This window comes from Penicillium coprophilum, assembly GCF_028826855.1.
Source record: "Penicillium coprophilum strain IBT 35676 chromosome Unknown utg000001l_segment0_segment0, whole genome shotgun sequence".
Lineage (NCBI taxonomy): Eukaryota > Fungi > Ascomycota > Eurotiomycetes > Eurotiales > Aspergillaceae > Penicillium > Penicillium coprophilum.
In genome coordinates this window covers 68,745-80,085 of record NW_026622720.1, presented here as the reverse complement: position 1 = coordinate 80,085, position 11,341 = coordinate 68,745, and the positions used below count along the sequence as shown (strand labels likewise).

At 47.8% G+C, this 11,341-nt stretch overlaps 4 protein-coding genes across 4 annotated transcripts; 1 reads left to right on the top strand and 3 right to left on the bottom strand.

Annotated features, from left to right (window-relative positions):
* Positions 1 to 78: 78 nt before the first annotated feature.
* On the bottom strand, positions 79 to 1,833 carry N7500_000030 (FAD-binding oxidoreductase; the record flags this gene model as incomplete). Its single annotated transcript, XM_056671176.1, has 6 exons — positions 79 to 405; positions 465 to 660; positions 711 to 1,077; positions 1,130 to 1,243; positions 1,292 to 1,524; positions 1,577 to 1,833. The coding sequence occupies 6 exons, from the start codon at positions 1,831 to 1,833 to the stop codon at positions 79 to 81; spliced, it is 1,494 nt and encodes a 497-aa protein (XP_056536749.1).
* Positions 1,834 to 3,877: 2,044 nt separating this feature from the next.
* Positions 3,878 to 4,108, bottom strand: N7500_000029 (uncharacterized protein; the record flags this gene model as incomplete). Its single annotated transcript, XM_056671175.1, has 1 exon — positions 3,878 to 4,108. One exon carries the CDS (start codon positions 4,106 to 4,108, stop codon positions 3,878 to 3,880), a length of 231 nt encoding a protein of 76 aa, XP_056536748.1.
* A 1,795-nt stretch (positions 4,109 to 5,903) lies between these two features.
* On the top strand, positions 5,904 to 9,216 carry N7500_000028 (exoribonuclease II; the record flags this gene model as incomplete). The annotated part of the gene is made up of 2 exons (XM_056671174.1): positions 5,904 to 6,104; positions 6,160 to 9,216. The coding sequence occupies 2 exons, from the start codon at positions 5,904 to 5,906 to the stop codon at positions 9,214 to 9,216; spliced, it is 3,258 nt and encodes a 1,085-aa protein (XP_056536747.1).
* A 377-nt stretch (positions 9,217 to 9,593) lies between these two features.
* Positions 9,594 to 10,555, bottom strand: N7500_000027 (Frag1/DRAM/Sfk1 family protein; the record flags this gene model as incomplete). Its single annotated transcript, XM_056671173.1, has 5 exons — positions 9,594 to 9,730; positions 9,780 to 9,982; positions 10,039 to 10,308; positions 10,366 to 10,447; positions 10,501 to 10,555. 5 exons carry the CDS (start codon positions 10,553 to 10,555, stop codon positions 9,594 to 9,596), a joined length of 747 nt encoding a protein of 248 aa, XP_056536746.1.
* Positions 10,556 to 11,341: the final 786 nt, after the last annotated feature.

Here is an 11,341-nt window from a genome sequence, read left to right as displayed (position 1 = left end):
TAAATCCAATTGATTAAATAGTCGTAAATACAATTATAGGAGGGCTAAATATATCCAATGCCTAGACCATCTTGTTCTCTAGTCCTTCAGTCTCCAACCTCCACTTGTCCGCTGCTGGAAGAACCCTTCGGGATCATACGCCTTTCTTGTCTTCAGAGCAAGCGCCTTGGACTCGGGGCTGATACGACCCCAGTAATCCTGGCGATGGTATGCGTCATTCATGAACAATGGTCGATACACATCGGGAAGAAGATCATCGTCAATGTTCTTCTGGACCAAATTGCCGATTCCCTGGTAGAGTTCAACGGTGGCTGCGTCCATCTTGGTGTCATCGATGGCGAAAGCGTAGGAGTAGTCGAGCTCCATGATAATGTATGCTTGATCGGAGGGAATGTCAAGGAGATCCTGGGAGTTTTTTTAGCATCGTGATCTTTTTTGCTTTTCATTGGGGATAAAACTCTTACACCACCGCGGTCTTTGGCCTTTTGAGAGAATGCCTTGGGCATGGGTTGGAAGGCAATTGTACCAAGTGCGCCGGTGACTCCTAGTACGGACTTTGTGACGTCGTGGAAATAGTCATAGTAGTCCTGGAGCGGGCCTGCTCCTACGGTACTGTTGGGAAGGGGTGTGGTCTCGGTGGCGATGTTGTATCGTTGTCCCCTAGTAGCTAGTTAGAAAGCGATTCAAGAATGAAGGCTTGCTCGTCTTACTTCAGACTAAAGAAGTCGTTGTGCTTGACCAAGTCGTAATAGGTATCCCAAGTCTTGACGCTTGAGGTGTGCTTAATAGCAGTGAACCGGTCGAAGACTCCAGCGGGAGGCTCGGGGCCGTCGTAGAAGACGAACAACAGACAGAAATCAAGAATGAGACTGCGCTCAAACGTCGCGATGATTGCCGCCTTGTCATCAGGGTACTCGTCAGTGAAGTGACGCACTGCCTCGAGAACCTCGGAGGTCTTGTCGTGTGTGAATGAATAGGTGCCACCCCAGACTTTGTGGTCTTGAGGATGCGTCTGCACGGTGTATGCAGTAACAACTCCAAAGTTGTTGCCGCCTCCCTTCAAGCTAAGGAAAAGGTCTCCCGAGGGTTAGTGTTTTGATCATGGCAGAACTGGTACACTATCGCTCACCTTGGTTTTGCTTTTCGGTTGCGTGGACAATGGTACCGTTGGCAAGGACGACTTCGAAGTCCAAGACATTGTTCGCAGCCCAGCCGTACTGGGTGCTCAGAAAACTCATACCGGCTATATATTATTAGAGATCAACTCGGAGCTGGTTTTTGAACCACATACCTCCGAGCATAAATCCACCAACTCCGACTTCTCCAATTCGACCTCCAACAACAGTCCGCCCAGTGCCTTCCAGGCCTTCCAGGACCTCTTCCCATGAAAGGCCCGGGCCAATGATAGCAGTCTGATCCTTGGGGTTATAATCAACCTGGTCCAGATTTTTAGTCGAGACCAGCAATCCGTCCTGGATACTAGAAAATCCGTTGTTGGGATTATGTCCTCCGCTCTTGATGGCGCTGTTCATGGTTAGTCCGCATCATGGTGATTGCTGTTGGGAGGAGAACAAACAAGAGAGTATCCACATCATGCAGGTTCTTGATGACCTGCGCCATCTCCGCGGCACTGGAGGGGGCTGCAATGCATGTTGGCTTGAGATCACCGCATGCAGTGGACCAGTATTCCCTTTGATCGGCCTGATAGGCCAACGAAAGGCGGCGTTCGATGTCAATGCCGCCGGCCTCGAGCGTCTTGCATATATCTGCCACTGCCCCAGGGACAATAGCCAGGGATAGAGCCAGAGCACGCCATCCGTTGCCTGGGATCATCTTGTCAAAAGAAAGTAGACTCTGAAATAAAGACGGTATTATAAAAATATAGGTGAGAAAGAATGTGATCCAAAGGGGGGACTGGAAAGGGACGATTTAGGGTCCGAATGTGTATCGGAACAGATATTCACCCTCCAATGCAGATTTATGGCACGGCCCATGGATTGAGTTTATATAGGTCTTCGAAGACTCCATAATCGGAGGATATTCTTCAAGCCACTGACCGCACCCCTCTTGAATGATGGACCCGGCAGGAACGGAAACTAGCAAGAGCTAAGAGAAGAGTCTTCTGACTCCACTCCATTCGGGCCTGAGTTGGGTCACGCAGTTTCCGATTGGGCAGGTTCTCTAGTGTTTATCCCGAAAGAGGTCCCAAATGGGTGATGATTTGTGATGAGTTCACTTCCGTGCTCAGTGTGTGCATTTGGCTGCAGTAGTGGTTCCTGCAGATGGAGTGACAGCAGACACATGGCAGCGAAACGGGAAAACACCGTGCATGCACCGTGCATGCCTGTTTTGGGCATGGATATGTCCAAGTCAAGTGCTGCAGATCGAAGGTCGCATAGCCGAATGCCTATCTTGTGCCGATCTCGACGCATAATGCGGCATCGTGAATTTGGCCTAATTTCCGTGCCAGACAGGGGCATCGTGCAGCAGTGGATCCCAACCGGACAATTTCCTTGCTATGTTGTATGTTGCATGTTATAATCGGCTAAGTTGGCGGAATGTGTCTTAGTATGAATTGAGAGAGCAGAAACCTTGTACAAGTCTCGACCCCAATGATCGACAGATCACCAAACATGTTCGTATGTATTAGGCCTTGGCGTGCCACTAGAGTCAAATCAGTCTTCCTCTGGGCTAATTGAAAGTTAGTGGCCCTAACTCAGCCACCAGAGGGGTGGTGTGCACCAAGTGGATATGACTTTTACACGAGAAAAATAAGTGGATTTCGTGAGAGAAAGGTGGAACTTTCCTGACTTGAGCCAATTCCAATTTGGGAGTAAGAGATAATTCAGGAGATAGACGCTAAGTATAGATAGTCAGCTATGCCTGTCTTTGATTCAAAGTCCAACGCGGAGAACGTGGAGCCCACGGGAAATTACCCCTGATATCTTCATGGTATCCTCTCGCTTACACAAATTAGGAAATGATACTCGCAACCTGTCAGGTTTTTTTGTCGACTTGAGCGAGATCGACCCGTCTCGATTGATATGTGATCCTATTGGAAGCGCAGGTACATATATGTATGCGGATCGCTCCGGGCCGAGGACCGAAATGAGCCCATTCCATTAAGAGCACATCGGCTACGATAGCAGACAGGTTTTCCCCCGCTAATCAGTGGCGATCTTCGACATTTACATGGAGGGGGGAAAAAGAGTGGGAATTTGCGGAGAATATGGATTCATAGGTCAAATTCAGTGTGATTTACGAAGTTCTACGGGGTACGGAGTAGAAGTTGGGTATTGGTACTTTCGGAGCAAGAGAGCAGGGGACGGTGGATTAGCGCAATGACTATGGATTTACTATGTATAACCCCGAAAATACACAGTCCGATAGGCTACACCAAGAGCATGGGTCAGCGAGTCAAATCCTTGTTTTATACCCTTGTCTTGAAAAGTGCCGATGCATTGGCCGAGGAGTTCGCCAGCATTTTGACAGCTCAAATCCCGAATCTCGGGGACTATTGTACTTGGCATTCTGTGCAGGATGACAATGTTCTTCCTATCGAGTATGAAGTACGGAATACGAAGTACAATATGCAATATCGGAGAAATGAGACCGCTGATCTCTCGGGCGCTCTATATTTCAGGCTGAAATATTGGATCAGATGCTTTTATGCGAAGAATGACATACATACCACGCAGTACCTCGTATGCTAGTCGACATTATGATCATGCACACTTTTTATAGCAACGCATGGTTAATGGCGCATCTCTTACGGAGTAGGTACATATAACATGCAATCATAGAGCAGTCTGGCTGATCCACAGAAATCCACACTGGAGAGTTCCCCCAGCTTGCGGGTCTGATTGCAACCATACAATTAAACGACTGTATGTCTTACTCCGTAATCCGTCGCCAGCACATCCATGCGCTCCATAACTGGCACATCCAACTTGCTTAGAGATATCCACTGGTATAGTCCACTGGTATAGCCGAATCCAGACTGACCGATAGAATGCTCAGGGGTGGAACTTTGGCCAATAAATCCAGTGTGGCTCTCCTTTCCCTGCACTGCGTACTCTCCGGGCTGTGAAAATGGGTCCGTCGACATCTTCAACTACTGAGTCAAGAAAAAGACAGGAACAAAAGCAGGCTGGCCCCTACGGCCTTGATTGTAACTAAGGCCTTTCCAATGCACCTTTATGCACATGTTTGCTTTTTCTATGCACTAAACACGTGCGGAGGATTATTTTGCCGTCTCTTAGCTGCTCCGTCATCGATACATGATATATGGAGTGCAGAGTAGATTGTGAATAAGTCACTAACCATGATCATGACAAGCGCACTCAGTAGTAGCACCGGACGCGCCTTCGGTGGGGCCGGTGTAGCCCCTTGACTCATTCAGTAAGCTGTGGGTTCTCACACATAGGACCACCAAGAGCCACGAGGATACAACAAAATACTGTCGTACTCGGCTGGGTGTCCCACGGGCATGCCAACGCCATAAATTCCGACCAGCCACGCATATGTTGTATGTACGGGGTACTCCGTACATGCATAGCAAAGTTCTTAGCCTAGTGCAGCAGCAGATGAGGTGGGCACAAATCGGGGCGTACAGATCTAGTTCTGGTAGATGGCAATGCTAGCAATGGTAAGGGATAGAGAGAGGGCCTGTAACCTCTCTCGCACTGCGTCCACAATCCCCCTTGCTGCCAGAAGTTGGAAGGAGCGATCGTCAAAAATGACTAGCATATCCAAGCTCATCTTCACCCTCCTCTCATGCCGACTTTACATTGCGTCCGTCAGGCTATTTCTAGATCAAAATGGAAATTGTCCAAAAGAATGAAGTGTTTGGAAGAATTGACTGCAGTGTCATTTTGCTATCTCTAGGTTTTTGTCCGGCAAGGTGGCATATTATATTTTGGACAATGAATGAATCGATAGAGCTTTCCAAGGACGGTGGGCGATTTTCAGGAACTTGGGGGATCCTATTAGAGGATACGGAAGTAGAGGTGAATGACACTTAGAGAGTGGTCTATATAAAACCACATACGGAGTACGGAGTAGTCTCGTCGTATATAACGATAGAAATCTTAGAAACTAAATTACCCACAAAATTGAATAGTTCAAAGTTCTTAAAGAAAAATCCTAATTACATATTGTATCTATCATAGCTATATGGAGAAGAACGGTCGAGTCTCTGCGATATGCTTGCAGGAATATACCTCCACACTACTTGAAATGGTTAACCCTTAACACTTTAGCAAAGTCACTTTGCTTTCGAGTATACACAAAATTGTCACTCAAAATATGAAAGTTGAATTAAGAAGGAATTTTGGCCTCTATCAAATACGTTCGCTCGCTGAAAATTGTTCATAATGATGACACTACAAAAATTATGCTTGATAAGGATGGTAGGTACACTTATTCTCATCGTTTTCGACGCCGATACATTGAGGAATATTTATGCACCAAAAGCAGCAACCAACCACTAGCACGACCCTACCGTCGACTTTTCGCATGAAAAAAACGACCTAGGCGCTTTCAAATATCCTCAAGTATGGCTGCGTAGATCGGTGGATGCAGCAGGATTCCTCTTTGAATGATACATTGGTTCTTTATGATTCCGGCTGATGGATTGTGACGGGGAAATACTTTTCTAGTTTCTTTCATTCGATTTGACGTGAGCATATAAGGCTATTGGTTTAGTCCTCAACCAAACAAATGAAATTTTGTTATAGGCAGCCCTGGAGGATTCTATACATCAGCATTGTGATGTGATTAGTCGAAACAGCCTCCGAAATCACGAGACTAACCTTATACCGCCCTTGGCGGTATAGCAACTGCTGGCAGAATATGCTTAGTTTTCGAGCCACCGGCGCATTCTTTCTGCGCAAGCTTTGGCAATGGCACTTACAAGAATAAGGGCTTTGCAGAAGCTGACTGGTGCAAATTGGTCACCTGCACAGTGGAAATGGAACCAGAAACCCACAGGGTGTACGTCAACCGCGTCCGTTACTCATCTTCCGGTGCTGTCCCGGGGGCAACGCTTTTTGTCTACGACGAGGACATTGGAGTCAGCTGAAGCCGTTCGAGCGGGCAGTGAGGTATGTCCTAATGGGGAGAATCTAATATGCCCAGCTGACTTTTCTTTCAACTCAGCAGGAAGCATCCCACCCAGACGAGCCCCCAAGAGTTCCCATCGATGGCAATATCCTCCTCAGGTCCCAATTCGAGTTACATGGAGACATCCGAGAGTACCTAAAGAAATGGCTGGACACCAACCCCAATGATTTGGACCCCGTGCGCCGATCTGACTCGAAGCATCGGCCATTGGAATTACCAGGTAAAATGGTTGGCACAATGCCGAACGGCCGCGACACAATCGATTCCTGGGGTGACCCGAACAGGCTGAACCAGGAGTCAGCGGACAAAGATGAATTTGAAGGCGAACACCTCGAGCAGGGTGATTTAATTGCCAGATTGAACGCAGACGGAGTGTTTAATTATGGAATCTACGTGCGGTCTGTTCATAAACAGAAACAGTTCTACAATGGCAACGGGAACTGGCGTATCTGCTCCAACGCAGAGCTTGACTACGTCATCAAAGGATTTGCGCCTACTGAACTTGTCGAGCCTCTCACACCATGGTTCCCGGATAACGAGGCTATCGTAAGCCAAGATATTCAGGTGACCCCCGAGGGAGGCCTTCCGCGGCCACTAGGTGCTCCTCTTCTGCAGATGATGGGCAACTTCAAGACCCATATCTTGAAATTCTATAGAGAAAACTCTCAAATTTTGGACAACCTTCATGATCAGGTGGCAGATGAGACCGAAGTTCTCTGCTTGAGCCTCGAAAAATTGACGATGACTGCTCTTGGCATTGAGGAATCTGAGCTGACTAGCGTCAACATGTTTGCTGTTCATCAGGCAGTTCGCCGATTCCCTTTCCTAATCGAAAAAGATGGCAGCTCCTTGTTCAGCCGGATGTATCTCGTGCAACCCAAACGGATCGCGAAAATTGTCAAACAGGTCGTCGACTGGACTCATGAACACCAAGAGCATTGTGTTCGTGCCGCGATGCGTAAAGATACTCAGGGGTCCAAGGATCACCCTATGAGCCGATTTATCGCCAAAGCACAGCGGTTGATTCGTCTTAGCAGAAGACTCCGCTCTCCGACTATCATGTCCAGCGTGGGACCATCCTCTAACAGATATTCACCTGGTCAGGATGGAAACCCACTGGTGTTCCGCGAACTTCCCACCGAAAAGTTCAGCGCAGACGATTCAATGATCATTGAATACCTGAAGCTGTACTCGGTCCCTGCTATTGTTATGCCATCGGGCACTTTGAGATCAACAGCAACACATATCATGCGTGCCACGGGGATGTATAATACTCTTGGGCTGAGTGAGGCTTCAACGCGTCTTTTGTTGCAGGAGATTGGCATTATAGCCCCTTGGGAGAATCTTCTACCCCTTGACCAGTATCTGATGCTTCCGGGGCATGGCGTATCCCTTGCAAAGGACATGGAGTTGGAAGAGATTGAGGACACTTGCAGTAAACTCTCTGCCGATCAGTTGCAAGATTCTATGCAGCACCTGAGAAAAGATTGGGGAGATATGCCCGTCTACTGTGTGGATGATGTGACGGCGGAAGAAATTGATGACGGTATATCGCTGGAGCATATCCCAGGATCTCATGATACATTCTGGGTGCATGTCCATGTCGCCAACCCAACAGCTTTTATCGGGCATGACAACCCCATCATGCAGTATGCAGCCTCACGACTCTTCACCAGCTATATCCCAGAACGCACATATCCTATGCTTCCCAAAGCTCTCACCGAACCTCACTTCAGTTTGGCGGCTGGTCGGCCAGTGCTCACATTCAGTGCGAAGATGAACCGTCGAGGAGAGATCTTGGACAGTCAGATCCAAAACGGCACAATTCACAATGTCATCAATCTAACCCACAAAACCCTACGCGACTTCTTCGACCCCGATTCCGAAGAACAGTTACAGTCGTTCACCGTAGGTGGCGCGTTCACAGAACCGCCAATACCGCATGGTAAAACAATCCAGCAAGGCCTGCGGCCCGAAGACAAAGATAGGTTCCACATCATGCGTCAGCTCATGCTCGCATTCCGCCAGACTCGCAGAAAGAATGGCGCCATGGACCTTACTCCTCTGAGCTCAGATATTTCTGTCTCAGTCCAGTCCGGCAACGCCCCGATGCCGCCATACGATTTAGAAGCTACAACCGGACGCCACTATCTCGGTGATCCAGTCATTCGGCTCAATATGCATTCTCACGATCCATACGACGTTCGCGACCAATCCCGGGATAATTTGGTCTCCCTGATCATGAATCTGGCTGGGCATATCTCCGGCCAATTCTGTGCCGCACGCAACATCCCCGTTGTTTACGACGGCACCTGGTACGACCCGGAATATGGACGCGTCACCAACAAGAATTTGGCCAAATTTGGCGGTGAGGGTTTCTATGAGCTCAGCGTGCCGCTGGCCTACTCTTCCACGATCCCAACCAAGCACCACACACTGGGCTTGGATACTTACGTCAAAAGCACTAGTCCGCTCCGCCGATACACGGATGTTATTGCGCATTACCAGATCGAAGCAGCATTGCGTTTCGAGCATGAAAACGGCCGTCAATTTGACGCTCTTGTCGATAGTCCCGAACCTGCAGAGATCGATCTAGTGGAGACAGAAACAGTTCTAGCAGAGAACGAACTAGCAGAGACCACCACTGAAATCACCATTAACAACACAAACACCACATCCACCTCTCTCCTCCCCTTCTCCAAATCCGAAATCGACGCACACCTCATCTATTCCCAGCCTCTGCGCAGACATCTTCGAAATCTTGACAAGTACTCCAATCAGCATTGGGCTTGTATGCTGCTTTTCCGCGCATTCTATTTCTCCGAGTGCAATCTCCCCGTCACATTCCCATGTCTGCTACGCACCCCGCGCATGAAGCCTAGACACCTGGACGATGAGTATGCCGGTGTCATCACCAATCTTGGAGTGAACTGCTCGGTCACCATTCCTCATGATTTCCCAGATAAAGATAAGCTGGATATCTTCTGCATGGTCGAAGCTCATATCACTGCCGTTGATATGTCGTCTCTACAGGTGACTATGGAGGCGACTGAGTTTATAAAGCCGTTTGAGAGGAAGGGTGAATGGGCTTGAGTTTAGGTGACTCATTGTACAATACTGTATTATATGCATATCCAATAGACATCGCCAATCGTTATATAATATCAGATCTTACGCCTTCGAGATCACTATGTACATTGTGTCTAAGTGATGCATTCAATGATATGGCCGGTAGTTGAATCTCAGATTATGGTATACAAGGGTGAGAGTGTATGAATGTATCAATTGCCTCCAAACTTGAAGTTCTTGAATTGTCCAGACTTCTTTTTCCGAGACGTTTCGGATGTCTTCTTTTCCCTCAAGATGGATGATATCACCACATGTGGCCAAAGTCCGTGGCAAAAACTCTTCTAAATCTATTATAATTGTTGAATAACCTGCAGATCAAACTGTACTGTTGACCTACAAGCCTAAAAGTCGATTGGGCGATCCTCCACACCTGGTCGAGTATACTTTTCACCCTGAGGAACTCGTCTTTTCGTACGGACAGACGGTAGGAGGTCAATGACGAAAGAAAATACAAAGAAATCGAATATATAGGCGGCAACTGCTCCGGTCAGCTTATTTGGCACAATCACACAGGGCTGAACTCTTACCCCATTCCAACACAGCTGCTGCATTCTGCTTATTTCCCTTTCTCATGCATACGCCAAATGCAATCGCGACAGCAAGTTCACAAACGACGAAAGAAGCTTTAATGCCAAAGCTAACTAACAAGATACGGGCTTGTGGGTGGTAGAATCGGCCGATCTGGATGTATTCCAGACACACCAGGAGAGCGCAGACCACATAACTCGCTCTAGAATCCAGTTAGGATGTGAATGTGAATGTGGGAATCGAAGAAGGGATTCATACATGAACATGCCCAAAAACCCGTTGTGGAGGTTATGGTGATTTTTCGTATCGAAGATGGACAGAAGAATGAGACCTACGGCCCCAGTGATGGAAAAAAAGATCGATCCAACAGCACAGGCCTTGTCGAATTTCCCTTTGTTTCGGGCAAGTTGACCGGCATGGCGAAGCCAACGCTCAGAGAGAAGACCGAGATCCATGAACACAACTGTTACTGCACTGCCGGTAATGAACAGCGGTTTGAGTCCTTCGGCTCCGATATGGGAAATGTAACTGATTTTTCCAATTGACTCAGTCTCTGTCGCCGGCGGGTTGATGAGTACAACTTACGGAATGGTGAGCCCATCGTCCATGGTAATATACCTTGGTTTTCCGTCCGCCGCCCAGGTCCCCATCATGGCTATCAACGTCGCTATAGAATCGTTAGTAGAGTGATTTCCCCTGTTCTTGTGTTTCGATCCTTACCTAACCACATGCACCCAGATATCACGGGGAAAATCCAGAACGATAGGATCCACATGGCTCTTGCGCAGAGGAATTCGTGGAGGAATCTTCAGATCGAAACGACTGTGGGAAGAGCTCGTATTTTATTGGTTGCAAGGGATAACCCTTTGAATGTGAAAATTCAAGAGAGTCGCAAGGGGGAAATGCGGGTCACCAGATCTCAAAGATCTCAAAGATCCCCAGGACCGTAGAACTGCAACCCCACAGGTCTATGAGTTACCGGATTCAGCTATGTCACTTCAAGAGCTCTGGAGCTTTGGAGCTTTGCGGGAGCGGCCGGATGCTGACCTCAGCAGGCTTGGCTTGGAGGCTTTTCGAGTGATCAGGAACAGTCATGTCTTCCAAGGTTATTTCCAACGGAGAGACTCTATCTATCTACCGATCTATCTATATATATATATATATAGATAGATATTTGGCAGTTATGTTTATCAGTGCTCATCGCTGCCTGGGGAAGAATCTCATTCAGTGCACTTTTGAATAGTCGCAAAACCTACAAATGGGCCCAGGCCCCAGGCCCAACCAGCAGTGGGCTATGGGCTTCCACTCCGAAGCCCAACCCACAGCCCATTCGTGGGGGCCCAAGAGCCCCACATTCGAGTGCATTGAGCAGGTTCAGCGAGCATCTTGTAATCGCTATATTCTAACCTCTACTGTAGGCTTGAAATCTAGAATTGGAAATTGTGATTATTATATAAGTGTATATTCTAATTGTGAATAATCGCTACGCAGGGGTCGGACAAGATCAACACATACTTTAATGTCAGATATATATTTTGGATCTACACGCGAGTACGGATAT